The 16,251-nt window shown below is 41.6% G+C and overlaps 3 protein-coding genes across 4 annotated transcripts in view; 1 reads left to right on the top strand and 2 right to left on the bottom strand.

Annotated features, from left to right (window-relative positions):
- Nucleotides 1–179: 179 nt before the first annotated feature.
- On the bottom strand, nt 180–5,600 carry cpox (coproporphyrinogen oxidase). Its single transcript, XM_038715825.1, has 7 exons — nt 5,039–5,600; nt 4,683–4,826; nt 4,476–4,586; nt 4,214–4,355; nt 3,128–3,346; nt 1,328–1,432; nt 180–1,229 (listed from the first exon to the last, which is right to left on the bottom strand). Exons 1-7 carry the CDS (start codon nt 5,598–5,600, stop codon nt 1,145–1,147), a joined length of 1,368 nt encoding a protein of 455 aa, XP_038571753.1. The 3' UTR covers nt 180–1,144.
- Nucleotides 5,601–5,613: 13 nt separating this feature from the next.
- Nucleotides 5,614–12,481, top strand: ccdc181 (coiled-coil domain containing 181). 2 transcript variants are annotated; one of them, XM_038715823.1, is made up of 6 exons: nt 5,614–7,093; nt 8,899–9,008; nt 9,423–10,427; nt 10,582–10,728; nt 11,175–11,332; nt 11,609–12,481. In XM_038715823.1, the coding sequence occupies exons 2-6, from the start codon at nt 8,907–8,909 to the stop codon at nt 11,778–11,780; spliced, it is 1,584 nt and encodes a 527-aa protein (XP_038571751.1). In that variant the 5' UTR covers nt 5,614–7,093; nt 8,899–8,906; the 3' UTR covers nt 11,781–12,481. The 2 variants fall into 2 exon arrangements, with proteins under 2 accessions (XP_038571751.1, XP_038571752.1); XM_038715824.1 differs by lacking the exon at nt 5,614–7,093 and adding an exon at nt 9,142–9,188.
- A 759-nt stretch (nt 12,482–13,240) lies between these two features.
- p3h2 (prolyl 3-hydroxylase 2) overlaps nt 13,241–16,251 on the bottom strand; it is a 58,545-nt gene continuing 55,534 nt past the window's right edge. The window contains exons 10-15 of the mRNA XM_038715822.1: nt 16,127–16,222; nt 15,743–15,893; nt 15,303–15,420; nt 15,111–15,186; nt 14,510–14,650; nt 13,241–13,916 (exon numbers count right to left, since the gene is read on the bottom strand). Of these exons, the coding sequence (XP_038571750.1) occupies nt 13,824–13,916; nt 14,510–14,650; nt 15,111–15,186; nt 15,303–15,420; nt 15,743–15,893; nt 16,127–16,222 (675 nt within the window). The 3' untranslated portion in view covers nt 13,241–13,823. The remainder of the gene's footprint in view (nt 13,917–14,509; nt 14,651–15,110; nt 15,187–15,302; nt 15,421–15,742; nt 15,894–16,126; nt 16,223–16,251) is intronic.

The raw sequence follows: 16,251 nt of genomic DNA, 5'->3' as shown, positions 1-16,251 counted from the left end.
ATTTCATTTTACAACTGCATGATACGTTGCTGTGCTTTGGCCTTTCACTACTTGTAGGTATATTTAATGGTAAATTATAGGTAAAAATGTACTGAAGAAATTAAGAAAGAAGCCATAAAAATTAGGTGGATTGAGTTGTTGACTTAAGTGCTGGAACAAATGGAAAAATGGGATTTATAGTGGAAAAGAACTTTAATGAGCAAAGTTTTTATATGGAAGATTAGGTTCAAAGGGTAATGAAACAAACAATTTATCATAATTTTTAGTTATAAATTTTTAGATTTCAGATGGCACTGTGTTTCCAAACATTCTTCCTTTTTCACGGAGCCACCTGGCCTGTGATTCACATCTATCCTCTGTGGAACACGATCCAAAATCCAGGTATTGTTTACTGCTGTTCAAACAAACCAGCGAGTGACTCATTAACCCCCAATGAACGACAAACCAACATAAAAATGAGGCTCAAGAGGGATCAGTCCATTCTTACTGTTTAGCTTTGATTGTCAAAAATAACCCATTGTTGTGAGCGGATGCACTGAAACATCAAAACCACATTTATTAACATTTGATACCAGTGGTGTCACACATATATGCATACATACATACAGTGGCTCAGTTTGTCCCTAATTTCCCTTTCAGTACTTTGTTAAAGAAGAGTAGAGGAGGGCAGAGCTCTGACAGCTTCCAAGCAGAGCAAGCAGCATTTAGTCCAGGCACAGAAAACAAAACGCCAGTTAGCGTTCGACACAAACACTTCTTAAAAAGGAGCGCATCAGTGGGAGATGGCTTAAAAGCAGGTACATTGGCCACCTGTGAAGTTAACACCATTTAGTTTTCTAGGCATTAAGCAATGGCACAAAGCTCAGTCATCAAATTTGAAACACAAATGTCTAATAATTAGAAATGTAATCCCAGTGTGATTAAGTGTTAACAAGGCTGATTTGATAAAACATAGCAAACAGGAAAGAGAGAAAAGTACCAACGCAGATTTAAAAAGTCTTCAGATCAGTGCAACTCAACCCTCTATTATTTTGGTAAACACAGTGTCACTGCTGATCTAGTCAAACAGGTCATACCTTTATAAAATACAACAAAGACCTGGATGTTTTGTTCATATTGACATATAAACCCGTTAACACTGCGGTCACACCCATTCCTTGGGGTTTCGCAATACCTCCAGCATCTCAGCCTCCTGGGTACCTTTAGCAGGCTCATGCATGTACTCCCACCTGAGAATGAAGGGTCAGCCAGTTCGTTAACAAGCAACACATAACAAGTCATACATGAGCAGCACAGCTAGCACTGCTTCAAACCGGTGTTATCTTACCTAGCAGTGAGGGGCAGGGACATGAGAATGCTCTCAATCCTCGAGCCAGGCGTGGCCAAGCCAAACTTCACTCCCCTGTCATACACCAGGTTGAACTCCACGTATCTAAAACATAAAACACACAAACCCTGCTGTAGACACCTGGCTTCAAGTTATTTACTTAAAGGGTACGTTACGTATTTTTCAACCTGGAACCCATTTTCCCCTATCTTTGTGTCAATGTGACTAAGTGCGACAACATGTTTTGAAATTGGTCCAGTATTGAGCAGCAAAATGGGGAAGCAACGTAATCCTTTCCCTGTCAAAGTACGTTCACTTAAGTGTTTGTTTTTGCCACCTACAGGCTTGGATTGTTATTTAAAGAGTCTTGACAACATTATGGAAAGGATCCGCACAGAGACTGAAGAAGAGTAAGATAATTTTTGTTTAACAAGAAACAGTCACTATACAGCTCTTGTCAAAGCCACCAGACTCTAGGGGTGGGAATCTCTGGGCACGATTCGATTTGATAACGATTCAGAGTGCTGCGATGCACTTTTAAACGATTATCAATGCAATACAAAAGAAATATCTCCTTATTAGCTTAAAAGGACTTGCATCCCTAATTTTCTTCACTAACCTCAGCTCCATGGTCCTTCATTTCTTTAACAACCAGTTGTCAGACTCCTCTGAAAACTGAAATATAATTATCACGTTGTACAGTATACAGGACAAACCTGTACACCAATTTTGTCTAGCATTGAGTGTCAACATGCTCGCACAGTGTGCGAGTTAAAATCATCACTTGCGCATTGATATTAATGATGGTGTGACATTTCAATAGGGTGGTTATTCATTCCGCAGCGGTGGTGTGCCGAATACAGGGGGACCACTGGTCTCTGTTATGTGCACGCCACAGACGTGCTGCACTTCCGCGAGTTCTGCCTTTTGTGTTCTCTCAATATTACATTATCAATTAACATTTAAATAATTGATTTTTTGACATTTGTTAATCGAGTCAGAATCTTCCACGTCTGCATCACAATGCATCTAATTAGAGCATAAGAATTTTTTCCCACCCCTAAAGACTCCCTTGGTAAAAATAGTAACTTTACCTCTGTGGTCTACGCTGCATCGATCAGTTAGTCACATTTATTTTTTAGTAAAAGTTATTGTTGCATAATAATTGCAGTCTTCCAGGTAGGTGCTTTTTCATGCTGGTGCGCAGCTCTGACATAATGGCCGCAGTGCATGAACCTTTCTAATGGCAAAAAGTAACCAAACTCACATTATCCTTTTTGCTTAAGTTCTAATTTATCTGCACTCTCAGCTGCATAACCACACAACTTCAAAGTAATTGTAAAGTTTACCGAAGTTCATTGATGAGACTGAGACCGGGGCTCATTCATGCCATTCACTCTAGTCCTGCCTCTTCTTTCTCCTCCTTTATCTCACCCATCCAACCCCTGTCTGAGTTTCTAGCTCACTGTCACGCTTCTCCCCATTCATAAACAAGCTCTTCAGCTCATTTTATATGTTGTAGTCTCTCACTAAATAATTCAAGACTCCCTGCTGGGCCAGAGAGATGTGCCAGCTCATCTATCATAAGCAAGTTTGGTGTGTATATATATATATATATATATATATATATATATATTTTGTTTATTCATTCGTAATTGATTGACATTTGAAGCCGCAATGGTGTGTATGGATAAATCAAATCTGGCCTTTCAGTTATGATCAATTCTGATTTTAACAATCTCCTATAGAAAATTCATTTATGTATGTCAGTATCACCCACTGGTTATTTTTTGTGCTCACCTTCCTCTTCGTACCTGCTGCCAGTGCTTCTCCTCAGGGGTAAAGGAGTCGTTGAGGTGTTTGTATACGATGGGTAGGTAACAGGGCACAACAGTGCGGGCACAGCTCTTGACAAAGTTGAATGCCTCCTCATGGCTCGGGGCATCCAGGTCATCGAAGAAGATCCCTCCTATACCCCGAGTCTCTCCTCTGTGCCGGACGTAGAAGTATCTGTCACACCTACACACCAGAATAATTAGACAGGAAAATCTTTTAATTTGAACGTCTGGCAATACATTGTGCTAACATATTTATAGATAATTGTGGAAACAGGTTTGAGAACAACCTGCACAGGTATATTAGCAACTTCATTTAAACACTACACAACAAAATGTACAAGTAGACCCAAATACATAGACCAACAGCTTTTCCCATTTTTCTTTTCTGTCTTTTTTTTAAACCAGGGCTGGACTATGGGAAATGCACATTTTATATTATTAAAGGCACTCATAAAAAGTCAGTAAAAGTACAGTTACGACAAAAGGAATTAAAAGTATGGTCAGGTGAAAGCTATAGTGAATTTAAATGAGAGTTAAGTTAAGTTGAACTCTCACATCTGCCTGTCCATGAAGCTAACGCCTGTAGATAATTTGTTTAGCTTAGCATAAAGACTGGAAACAGGGGAAAACAGCTAGCCTGGCTCTGTCCGTAGGTATAAAGTCTGCAGCTTCATATTTAAGGGACAGATATGAGAGTGACGTTAATCTTCTCATCTTAACAAGAAAGGTATTTCCTCCCTTAACTATTCCTTTTAAATTTAACTTCAGATTAAGCTGACCAAATGTACTTATTGCAAGCGACAGATAAACCACACCCATCCTTTTTCATATCCCCAATGGTCATTCACAAACTAATGGTCATGGCGCAACGGTTTTTCTGCAACTGCAGATTTTAGGCAGATATCCTCTTATCATCACCTTACACTGAGGCTACACCCATTGTAATCCACACACACACACACACACACACTAATACACAGAAATCAGGCCTACAGATGTGCACGTGCTGATGTACACACCTCAGGACTAATCTTGAGTCAAACTGTACCATTTCTTAAAGTCGGGGTAGTACTGCGGGTGGTGCTTGTCACAGGCCTCCTTCAGGGTGTTGTGGAAGTGAAACGCATCTTCTTTATCGATATAAACTGGAGTCAGGTCTGTGCCTCCACCAAACCACCACTGCTTAGAGCCTGGGACACACAGAGACAAGGAAGAAAGACACAAGGGTTATCATTCATTCATGTACTCAATAGTGTCACTGACACCAAGACGCAGCTGCTGACATCAACGACTGACCGTCGCACACTCACCATCTTCCTCTTCGATCTCAAAGTATCTGTAGTTGAAGTGCACTGTGGGGATGTGAGGGTTCTTAGGGTGGATAACAGAGCTCACACCCATGGCACAAAATGGCAGCTTACCTGGGAGAAAAATGTGAAACTTCATCCCTTACTCAGTTACCACACCTCTAGTCAAGCTTTAAATCTGAATACAAATATCAAGTTAGCAGAACTTACCATCTTTTCCTTTGAGGACTTTCCCTCTGCTCCTCATCTGCCTGGCGGCCTCCTCGGTCAGGTTTCCAAACACAACTGACACATTGACCCCTGCCTTCTCAAACACCTTTCCATCTTGCATCACACAGCTGATTCCTCCACCACCTCACACACACACACACACACACACACACACACACACACACGGGAATAAATTAAAATAGGTTGTTCTGTTTCCTGGCAGATTAGGCCTTCTGCCCCTTTCTTGCATGCATCTGTGGCCATGATGCTTTCAGCACAAAACACGTCATGCTGTTCAATACCTTGCGAATCTTAATAGGCATTTTGCAGTTTCAGTGTATAACATATCCCCTCACCTTCCTTCCTCTCCCACCGGTCCACCTTGAACTTCCCACCGTCCACCTCCTGCAGGGCTTTGCAGAACTCGGCCTGCGTCTCCATGATCAGCATCTCCATCCTCGTACGCATCTCCCCTTTCCTCTCCTGCAGCACACCGATGTCGGTCACCGGAGGAGACATGAACCCCCGGCATCTTTCCAGGATGCCCCCCTCTTCCTCCTTTTCCACAGCGGCTTGAGAGACTTTCGTTGCCATTTCAGCACGCCGGAAGTGGTCGGCGTTGGCTAAAAACCCCACTGCTGCTGCTGTTACTGCTGCGGCTCCACAGAGCGCCAGGGCTCCCCTTCTGGTTCGCCCGGCTGCGGATCTGCCTGCGGTCCCATGAGACATGAAGCGCACGCTGAAACCCTTGAAAAACCATCTCGTCCCAGGAAGGAAAGACGGCGGCGTGCTGTAAGTGGAGGATAACGGCAAATGAGACGTTCCTGGGCTAGGAAGTCCCTTTAAATGAGAAATCAAACATCGTCTCGCGGTAGTCCGAGCCGTTTTGTTTACACAGCAAAAGACGATGGTGGCCATTGTAGGAGAAACAGCCGCTCTTCCCTCTGTGCTTGGCGCCCGTTGTCAGTTAATATGTAGCCTTCTTACTCAAAACATTATCAGAAGTTGTTGCTACGTGCTATCAGTCGTGCGTCAACTCAAGGGGCGTGTAGTTCCCACTGACTGTAGGTAGTTCCTCGGTAGTGACAGAGGCAACACGGAGAATGTCGTTCTTTGTCGTTCGCGGTACCGAGCTCTCCGAGCAGTGAAGGTCTACAGTGAACTCCAAGACCCAGAGGGCAATGCGCCTAAAACAAATGTTGCCTTCAAGGATTCCTCATATGCTCCGTGTTTTGTGCTTACCATGTGAAGACATTTTACACACAAACAATAAAACATGTACAAGTTAATAGGCTACTCAACGCTAAAATTAATTATTTTGTTCACGATGTCAACTGTATGTCATTAGTAAAAACAAACAAACGCTGTGTTGTGTGTAAATCATGATTCGTTACATAATTATTTAATTGTTTTGGATTGTAACTTTCTCTTCTTTGTCTTATGTCTTATTTAAATTTTAACTTAGACTTTACTGATTTACTGATCTAGACTAGGAAACAAAAACGGCAAACGAGTTGGGGCTATAACAACTTTGGTGACACAGTGTCCACGGTACCCTTCAGGCCCTGCTGTAGCCAATGTAGAGGTGGAACAGTGCCCATCTGTGGGCGACACCAGATGAATGTTTCACAACGACCAGTAGCCTATTTAATGTTGTATTATGTATAACCAATCAAAACCCATGTGTAGGCTAATTAAGTAAAACAGGTCGGGACTATTTCTGCCTTCTTCTCTGTTGTTCTTTGTTTTGAGTATTATTTTATATTTGGCCTGATTTTATCTATTTGTCTGCAACTATTTATCATTACTTCTCTACAAGATAAGTTATATATATAAAATAGATTCACTTTAAGGTCTGCGTTGATGAGTTTTCAGTTGATATGGTGCTTTAATAGTGCACACACCCAAACAAACAGAAGTAGTTTTCTTCTGCGGCTAAAACATTGACATGACATTTTTATTTTAATGCTTTAAATCTCTTAGAGCGAGGAAAGAGAACACTGGTTGAATTCATGTGAATGTCATTTTATTCATTTTGAATCTCCTATGATAGTGTAACTGGCTATTCGTTTTTTTCTGGAGGGTTCTGGGTACAGTTTGGATGTTTCCCTTTGTTTATAATGAGTAGGCCTACATGGAGATTTTTATTGTGAGTTTTGTTATGCGCGTGTTCAGTGTGCGCATGCGCAAAGTAGTAAAGCGTGTTGTAGGTCTCTATGACGACGGGCCTGTTAAACCTTTCAGGGCTGTAGAGGGGACTAGAAGGAGATTATGTACACAGGTGTTGCTCTGCAGACAGCCAGGCACTATGTGGACCAGTTAGATGGAGTGATAGTCACAAAACAACCGGGGTGTATGTTTTCTTTCACCGCTTTTAACTCAACAGGAATCCTACGCAAGAACCAGCTGTGGTGAGTTTACTATCTACCATATTGACCACCATTTCTACTGCTTTTTAATTCCCATTTGCCAAAAATATTGGGTTACATAGAAGAAATGTGGCAAGAAGTGTGCCCTACAACTCACCCTCTTAATTCTGTCTCTGTCCTGTTTATTTTTATAGCTCACAGAGCATTAAAATAAACTGGATTAGAGTCTGTGTATGTTAAACTGTCTTGAAGCCAGTGAAACTGGCTCTGACAGAACCATAGCGGCAGTAAACACAACCTATATGTGTGCACACCATAGACTGTATATAAAAAGGTACACACAGGGCATATTTCTGACAAAAAAGAGTTTATTAGTTACTCTGTAGTAGTGATTTCTGTCCAGCAGGAGTAGATCAATCCCTAAAACACAAGTAGGCTGCAGGAGCCCACAGTTCTGTAAAGCCCATATATCCACATGACACACTGAGATTATGAGCAGTTATTGATAGGGTGGATTCATGGATGGTATAACACTGATTGTATCAAAAAAATCAATGTGAACTGATGTGATGTGACACAAATATTAAAGTAAATGTATAATGTGGAAAATTTTTGCTTGTAATTTGATTCACGTGATGTTTTGATCATCCAAATAGATTGAACCTGATGGTATATCCTGATCTGCCCTGTACTCTACTGTAGGCTAGGCTGTGCTGTATGTCTGTTAACATCTTCAGTCACCCATTGCCACCAATCCCACCTCACCAACCTTGATGTCAAGAAATGGCAATATAGTGCTGAATAAAACATTATCAACTGCAATGCATTGACGCATTATAAAACAATTAACAATACAGTCATATTTTCTTATTTGTATGAAATTATGTTTTATTTGCTCCAGAATGTCTAATTTAATGTGATTGCTATGTGTCTGATAGTGGAATAGTTATTATTCACACACACATGGAACTTTCTGTTATTCTGGTATTGCACATTACCATACCACTACCTTGTATAATAAATTTATAGATAACTTTATGCATTGCTTTTATTTTTATTCTATTTTAATTCTAAATATTTGTATTCATGTTCTGGTTGTGTAGCGTGAAGGGGGACTACAACTTTAATTTGATTGTACAGCCCCGTGTTGGAGAATGACAACTAAATGTACATTGAACCTCGAACTGAAATTTAGAGCACACACATTGTTTCTGAATATAATAATAATAATATCTATATCCCAGCTATATGTGTCTTCAATTGGCAGAGTTTAACACAAAATTTCATACATTTGTATTATTATTGACATCCAGACATGTCAACGATGTCATTAGTTATAGATAAACCAAACACCTTGTACTAAATATTTGTAATTCTTTTAAGTAAGAGTGAGAACTGAAACTGCAGGGATGGAAATTCGGTTGTTTCCCTGCCCTTTACTATGATAAAATAAATAATTAAAAATTGAATTTAAAAAAGGTTTTAGCCCAGCAGTGACCTACAGGTATGGCAGTCATCGTTACAAATGTGAGTTTTGGCTTGAAGTTGGTACAAGAGGACAAGTCTGGAGGACATCAAAAACATTAAAAATGATCTTCTGGGGCCCATGAATGTCCATATTAGAGACCTTATCATGGACCATGTGTGCGTCAAGAGGATAGTTGGCCCAATGGTGGCGCTAAATTCAAAATAATTAGTAATCATCCTTTTGGGAACATGAATATCCAGAACTAGTTTCTGGGTTATCTGAGCCGTAGATATTGAGATATGGGCCGATGATCACTTTCCTTCACTAGCTCTGCTGCAGCAAGAATTATGTCTGAAATTTGTGTCTGATCTTCTTCTAGTGAAGATAATGAGTGAGGTGGTTTGCACAAAGTCCCAGGAGGAATATGAGGACGACTTTGAGAAGGATCTGGACTGGCTGATCAGTGAGGAAGGCCGGGGGGAGGACCAGGTAAGTCGGGCCTCACTGTACAAACTGCAATTTATAGAAACTAATTGCACAGACTGACCTATTTAAACTTTCTGTTTTCTACCTGCTTCTTTGTTTTATTGTGTGAAACTGAGTACTGCTCTATTTACTGCAGACTGTATGCTGCATGGGTCCCTGACCCCGCTCTGTGAAAGTGTGACAGTGAGTAGTGTTGAATTACCTGAGCTGGAACATCTTCCTATTCCATGTGAAACCAACTCTATTGACATGCAGTGACATACTTTCACTGTGCCGCCGCCGGATGCAATATTGATGAACACACTTACACATGTCTGTTATCACACCAGCACGCCTATTACCTGCTAAGTTTTGATGTTGCTCATTCTTTTACATTCAAATGAATGAACGCAGAGTGTCTGCCTTTCCACCCCACAGGGTCCTGACTTTGAGGACATAGAAGCAGACATTGACAAAGAACTGGAGAAGGATGAAAAATGGCAACGAATGAAAAGAAAGCCGAAAAGCCACAAGGAGGAGAAGAGAGGCAACAAAACAGAGGAGTTGGAAGAAGATGAAGAGAGGTGGCCCTCGCCTATGGAGCCATTAGAATTTGACTCAGACAGTGACAGCCCAAATAAGTCATCGCCATTAGTCCCTCCTCCTCCAGGGATGGATGACCAGACAGATGAGGAGAAGAAGTACATTATGGAGAAGATCCAGCAGGCTAACCGGGAGCTGCAGGACCAGGAAGCTCCGGATATGACAAGGCGCAGGCGGCTGCATTTTAAAGAGAAGCTGGTGGATCTGGTGGTGCCTCCGCTGCAGTTTGAGAAAGATGGCGGCAGTGGTGAGGTGGACGGGGGGAAAGGCAGCAAGGACAGAGCCATGGATTCAGAGGCAGAGATTGAAGTGTCAGGGAAGCTTTCGGAGCTAAAACTTTCCCCTCGGGAGGAGAGTGTAGGATTTGGAGGATCTGACATGGCTGGGGAGAGCAGTGAGGGAGGGCAGGCGGTCAAGGAGGGCAGAGTCCTTGTAGAAAAGGATGGTAAATTTGACCTGGTCAGCCTGAAAGAGGTGGAGAGTCAAGGCCTTCTCCCTCCAATAGCAAACAACTACAGTGACTACCCGCGGTCCTCCCCACGTCCCCAGGAGCAGACTGTGAGTGGCAGTAAGATCAACAGGTCTTCCTCCTCTCCTCGTGCCGACTCTACCCCCTTCCAGAAAGGCAATGATCACCTCTGTGCCCCCAGACCTCCAGCTCAGCCCAGGAGCAGGCCCAGCTCAGCCAGCCACAGCCAGAGAGGGGGCCAGAGAAATGGAAGCAAGCGGCGGGTGCAGTCGGCCACCGGGATACCCTGCCAGGCCACCTACACCCTCTCCCCACAGCAGAAAGAGCTGCTGCAGAGGATCCAGGAAAGGAAGGAGAAGCGGGCCAGAGAGGTGGGAAAGAAGTGATATAGTTGGGCAAAAAAAGTTCTGAACTCTCACCAGTAGTACATCAAAATAGCACATGCGTTACATTTATATTTCCACTTTAAGGCTTGCTGTTAATGACTTAAATCACTGTTTAAATCACTCCTGTATCTCATATCAGGCAGAGCAGATGAAACGTGAGGAAGAAGAGCAGAAGAGGCAGGAGAACGAGGTGGCGTTTAAGGCCTGGATGATGAGGAAGAGAGAGCAGTTTCAGGAGGAGAGGAGGATCCATCGAGCCCAGGAGATGGAGAGGATGAATTCTAAGGTGTGGCCACAAGGGGGTATACCAACCTAACAGAGCATAGATGTAGAACACAGCAGTGATATATAATGGGCTTAATTCAGAGTGAGGATTCACTGAGGGGACTGTTTGGGCTCTAGTAGGAATTATGCTCTTACATATATGTTGTGATCAGACATTACTACTGTCTTTAATGACTAGTCAGCCACTATCCAGTATTAACAAATACCTAAGAATTATTCTTAACTCAAAGCAGGAAAACCTCTGCATTTTGTGCATTTAGACACTGTAGTCAAATTTCCAAAATTCTCCTCTGCAAAGGAGAAAAAATGTTTTATCCGAGGTGGTGACAGTGGTCTATAAACAGAGGAAGGAGAATCACAGAAGAGCCAATTCACAAGCACTGCTCTAATAAGCATTTGCAACTGTTTCCACTTTATTACTGGATGCATTTCTGCTTCCTCATGCAGAGAGACTCCAGCGACCGAGAGGAGTCCTTCAGGCTGTGGCTCCAGAGGAAGCAGGATCAGCAGCAGAAAGAGAGACAGCTGGTGGAGATGAAGAGGCTCGAGGAGGACAGTGGTTACCTTTTACGCAGCCGCGAGGAGTGTGAACGTGCCTTCAAACTGTGAGTTCACTTTTACCTTTTCACTCATTTCAAGGCCTCTCACGTATGTATCAATATGTCTCTCTTGATGTTGCTGTCAAAATACATTCATGATTATATTAGGATAATGGTGACATTTTTACTGATAATTTAGTAATGGTAGTATCAACAATTGTATCCTCATGTATGCAGTATAATGCTATGTTTTTTTGCGTGGTATGACAATAGAAATATTTGAGAGTTCACTCAGTATGAATTGCTAACATTAAATTCACTCCTGCTGTTCTCCCTCCTCAGGTGGCTGAGGCGGAAACGGGCAGAGAAGCGAGCGGAGCAGCAGGCGGCTCGAGAGCGGTCCCGCAGGTTGGTGCTGGAGGAGCGACGTGCGAGACGCATGAGGGACCTGCTGTGTTCAGTCAACGAAACCAAACCGTTCAGTTTCACAGAACAGCTGGCCTACCGCTTCTGACCCAAACAAATCCAGCACGCCTCTCACATGGCCCTCATCATAAGACTAGATTAGATTGTATTTTGATGCTACGAATCTCTTGAAGACTTGGTGTGGGACATAAGACAGTTTATTATGTGTTCAGTTGTTGCTAGGGTTTTCTTTTCTGTTACCGCAGTGACCTCTACTCAGTGTGAACATACCAGGGTAAATAACTCATCCAAAATAATGTAATGGGGAAATGATTTTTACTGTATTTACTTTGTGTAGTGGCAGATGCACTTAAACTGAGCTCTTCATAAGTACAAGAGCTGAACCATTTGTTACTGTATGCCTTTGTCAAGAGAGTATTTGGTTACATAGCTATAAAAGGATACCTTTTACAACAAGTTACTTGTACGAATGAAACTGTAAAGCAATTAAATAGATATATCTGTAAGAGGAAAATTGGTAAATATGCCTATGTTTCTTCATATAAATTCTTATATGAATGTAAATTATTTTTGGATACAAAAGAATGATGTTGAATTAAATAAAATAAATAAAACAAAAATACACCAATAAATATTGATATGGAATATTTTATTTTTTAATTTATAGGCATGTACACATACTTGTGTGCTACAGCATTTCAGAATTAAATATCAGTGAGACAAAAGTGGCCAACCTCATAAAAATGACAAGATTAAGTTTCTGGTTAGCAGTTTTGAATCTATGTAGGAAAAAAAGTTATTCTTTACATGTTTCTTTCCATTGGGTTTACAGTGCAAGACTCGGCCTATCATCTGTATCATCAACACAAATACAAAGAAATAAAAGACCGAACAAATACGTATTCCTTGAAACAGGAACGAATGACATCTTTTCTGAATAAAAGTTCCTCATATTAAATGCCGACAGCAGCTGTCTATTATTAAAACACATAAATAAAAGTAAACCATAAACACGTACACCATGTTCTCATGTCAATGAACATGTAAACCAGTATTCTGCAGTGTGTGCCCAGAAAGGAGGGGAGTGATTTATCACGCCAACAACAAGAGGGAAAATCGCCAAAGTAGTGACAGAAGACATTTTCACACACAGAGAAGGACAGAGTGCATGATCATTAAATATTCAGCATGTTAGAACATCCATCCATCCATCGTCAACCGCTTATCCTGTGCACAGGGTCGCGGGGGGGCTGGAGCCAATCCCAGCCTTCATCGGGCGCAAGGCGGGGTACACCCTGGACATGTCGCCAGTCCATCGCAGGGCCACACATAGACGAACAACCACTCACGCTCACACTCACAACTAAGGACAATTTAGGGTAACCAATCAACCTAGCCTGCATGTCTTTGGATGGTGGGAGGAAGCCGGAGCACCCGGAGAGAACCCACGCAGACACGGGGAGATGTTAGAACATCTCTTTCTTAATTTTTGTGCTATTTGAAAATCAGAAACACAAATTAGAAAAACAGTGCACTGCCTATATTGAGAATAATTCTTATTGGCACTGGAACCCCCCCCCCCCCATTATTGAATAAGATAATGTTGTTAGTAATAGCAAATGTAACTGTACTATTTGTGAAGATTGAATAAAATATTATTTTAAACCACTGACATCTGAAATGAAGTTAATAATCTGTACATAGTGTTTCTGATAAAAATAAAAAAAACACTGACTATGATGTCCAGAAGAAGAACAAGCACATATGAAGGAAAAATTCTTCACAGTTAATTATGAGCAGTCTTGCATGAAACGTCTACTTTGCCAACACACCAGATACAAAAAAACAAAGTAAACTGGATTTTTTTCCCTACTAGAGGCTGTTGCTGAAAGGAAAGACAAAAAACCAAAGGTAAACTCAAGTACTTGTGTGTAGAGAAACATGGGAGAAAATAAAAACAACAACATATGACTGACAACACAAAAATGACAATATTATTAATCTTGCACTTCAAATAGTACAAAAATAGAAATGTTCTCATCCAAAGGTCAATTCAATAAATAGTTAATTAAAATGTATAGAAGGATTTGACAGAAGGAGATGGGATGGGGGTACAGCTGTTTTTCTGCTCCTACAGTTCATCTTTAGGGTTAATGTTGAGGCCCTGATCCCACACAGACTGTGTGTCCAACGCCTGGATCACCTCATCCGCCTGCAGTCTCTCCTAGGAGAGAAAAAAAGGCAAAAAACTGTGAATCTGTCCTCAGCAAGCTAGAGCAATAATTATACTGTAAGTAAGCCAAAGCATAGGGGTTAACAAAGAATTCATTAAATGGGTTGAAGCATGGGGTGACTGCTGGCTCATTGCTTTCCAAGGGTGAAAAGGGGGGTTCATCATTTCCTGTTGTTGGTCTGACAGGATTCATCCTCCAAAATTTCACCTTAATCTATCTTAATTATTGTTGAGCATTTCAGTCTGGACCTGTCTGGTGGACAGACCAACATTACCATCCGTAGATCCACGGCGTCAGCATGGCTAATAATGTACCACTACATGAACACGTCTGCTTGGACTCCCTTTGAAATTTAGAAAATAAATCCCTGTCATAAATCCATGTTGTTTCTTTTCAAAGAAAGTTTTAACCTGTGTTTGAAATTAATTAGATTATTGCACAAAATCTCCAATTTCAAACAACACTTATTTACTTACTTTACTTAGTTTTACAACTTGCATTTAATCCAAAATTAGGATGAACCTAGAAGCAAAGTGATTATTACAGTATGGCTACCAAACGTTCTTAAACGTTATTAGCTTACCAGTTCTCTGAATAGAGGGTCCAGGGTGAACCATAGAGCAACAGCACACCTCTGCCCAGTGGTGACGGCTTTCACACCGTGTGGATTCTCCCCTCCTGATGAGAAACCCACCATCCTGCCACACTTGGGCTTCACTGATGCCTGGAGAGGATGGAGGAGACGGAGCAGGAACAGGGGAGAGGTTAAAATTACCATCATCTCTTGATATTAGTTAGATCCTTGAGTGTAATCCCAAGTGAGCACCAAAGCTGATCATAAACTAGTTTTATGAACATCCTGTTGTATTTTTCCTTTTGTTTGTTCTTTCTAGCCACATGATGTCAAATACAATGCACGTGGCCATAGAGAGCTACAAGATGACAAATTTGATCCTCCCTTTCAATATGTTATTTAGCTCTCATATAGCCTCCTTTAGAGGAGTGTGTGTGGTTATTTCAGCCAATTGTGGGGGACAAAAAAAGTTTGAAACTGGCTAAATGTTGAGTACCAAGGCTCTAGTAAACTAATAAATAACTTGCAAATATAATATATGCATGGCCCAATGTGGGAATCAAACCCCTGACCTAAGCAGTGCCATGTTCACTGCAGTAAATCATCTTACCGTGACTGTTTTGGCATCCATTTCTGTGAATATGAACTCCCCTCCTTCAAAATCTCCATTTAGATATAACAGTGCACTGAAAGCAAAAAAGTAAAAGGGGCGATCAGTACAGACCAAACACAGCTGCAGCATAGTTGAAAGTATTTTACTTTTTTTTTAGTTTTATGCATGTTGCCAAAGGTAGCCTTGTACCTGTAGTCTCTATATGTATATGCTGGGGGTTCCTTCCAGCACTCATTGGCCTCAGGGTCCAGCAGACAATTGTCAGCATGGATGGGATGGCTCAGGTCATTCCTGTGATCTTGCTGGCCTGTAAACGGATAACCAGCACACACAAAAAGCATGAATACCTACCAATACAGCATTTCGAATACCATTTCAAATTAATGCTGTACTTTTCCAGGCTTTCCTTCCTGGGGCTTTTTAATTCTCACTACCCTGTCATATCATACAGTATGTGAACCATCAAGGATGGCAGGGACATAAAATAAATCTGTTGCAGTGCTATGCCTGTTTTGACTGCAATTATTAAAGTTGATGAACATGTCCATGTGTCAGTTAAGACACAATCAATCAAACGACCGTATATGTGTTTCGGTGTCAGGTGAGGTATGTTTCTGTGTGTGAGTGACCTGTGATGGCTGTCCGGCACACCAGGTGTGTGTAGGAGAAGTGCAGGGTGGAGTTGAGCCGGAAGTAAGACTCTGTAACCCGTCTCGCTCGCTCACTGACGTCGTAGAACAGGCGGGCGCTCCTCATAGGCACTCTTCCCTCATAGCCATACTGCAGGGAAGAAAAAAAAAATAAAAGACAGACTGAGCTCTGTATACTGCCTTGGTTACACTGATCCCCTGGTTTGAAATTTCTTAGTTTTAGATTCAACGGTTCTCTTAAACTCATTTTAGTTTAGATAATATCCCGCTTTCTTGCAAGCTTGACAACTATTTGGGTGGATGCAATCTTTGTAAATCATGCAGAGGAACCGTGGTACTCGTTTATGCTAGTGTTTAGTGCACCTGCAGGGCTTTGAGTACAGTGGCTCCTTCAAACTTCTCATTGGGAGTGTGTGGAGACATCCTCCCTCTGTAACCATCTCCAGCCATTGTGACAGCCTGGAAGATGAGAAAAAAAGCCAGAATTA

This window comes from Micropterus salmoides, unplaced genomic scaffold (assembly GCF_014851395.1).
Source record: "Micropterus salmoides isolate LMB-PRFRI ecotype aquatic unplaced genomic scaffold, ASM1485139v1 Ms_hic_scaffold_13, whole genome shotgun sequence".
Taxonomy (NCBI): Eukaryota; Metazoa; Chordata; class Actinopteri; order Centrarchiformes; family Centrarchidae; genus Micropterus; species Micropterus salmoides.
This window is presented reverse-complemented; position numbering and strand designations above follow the sequence as displayed.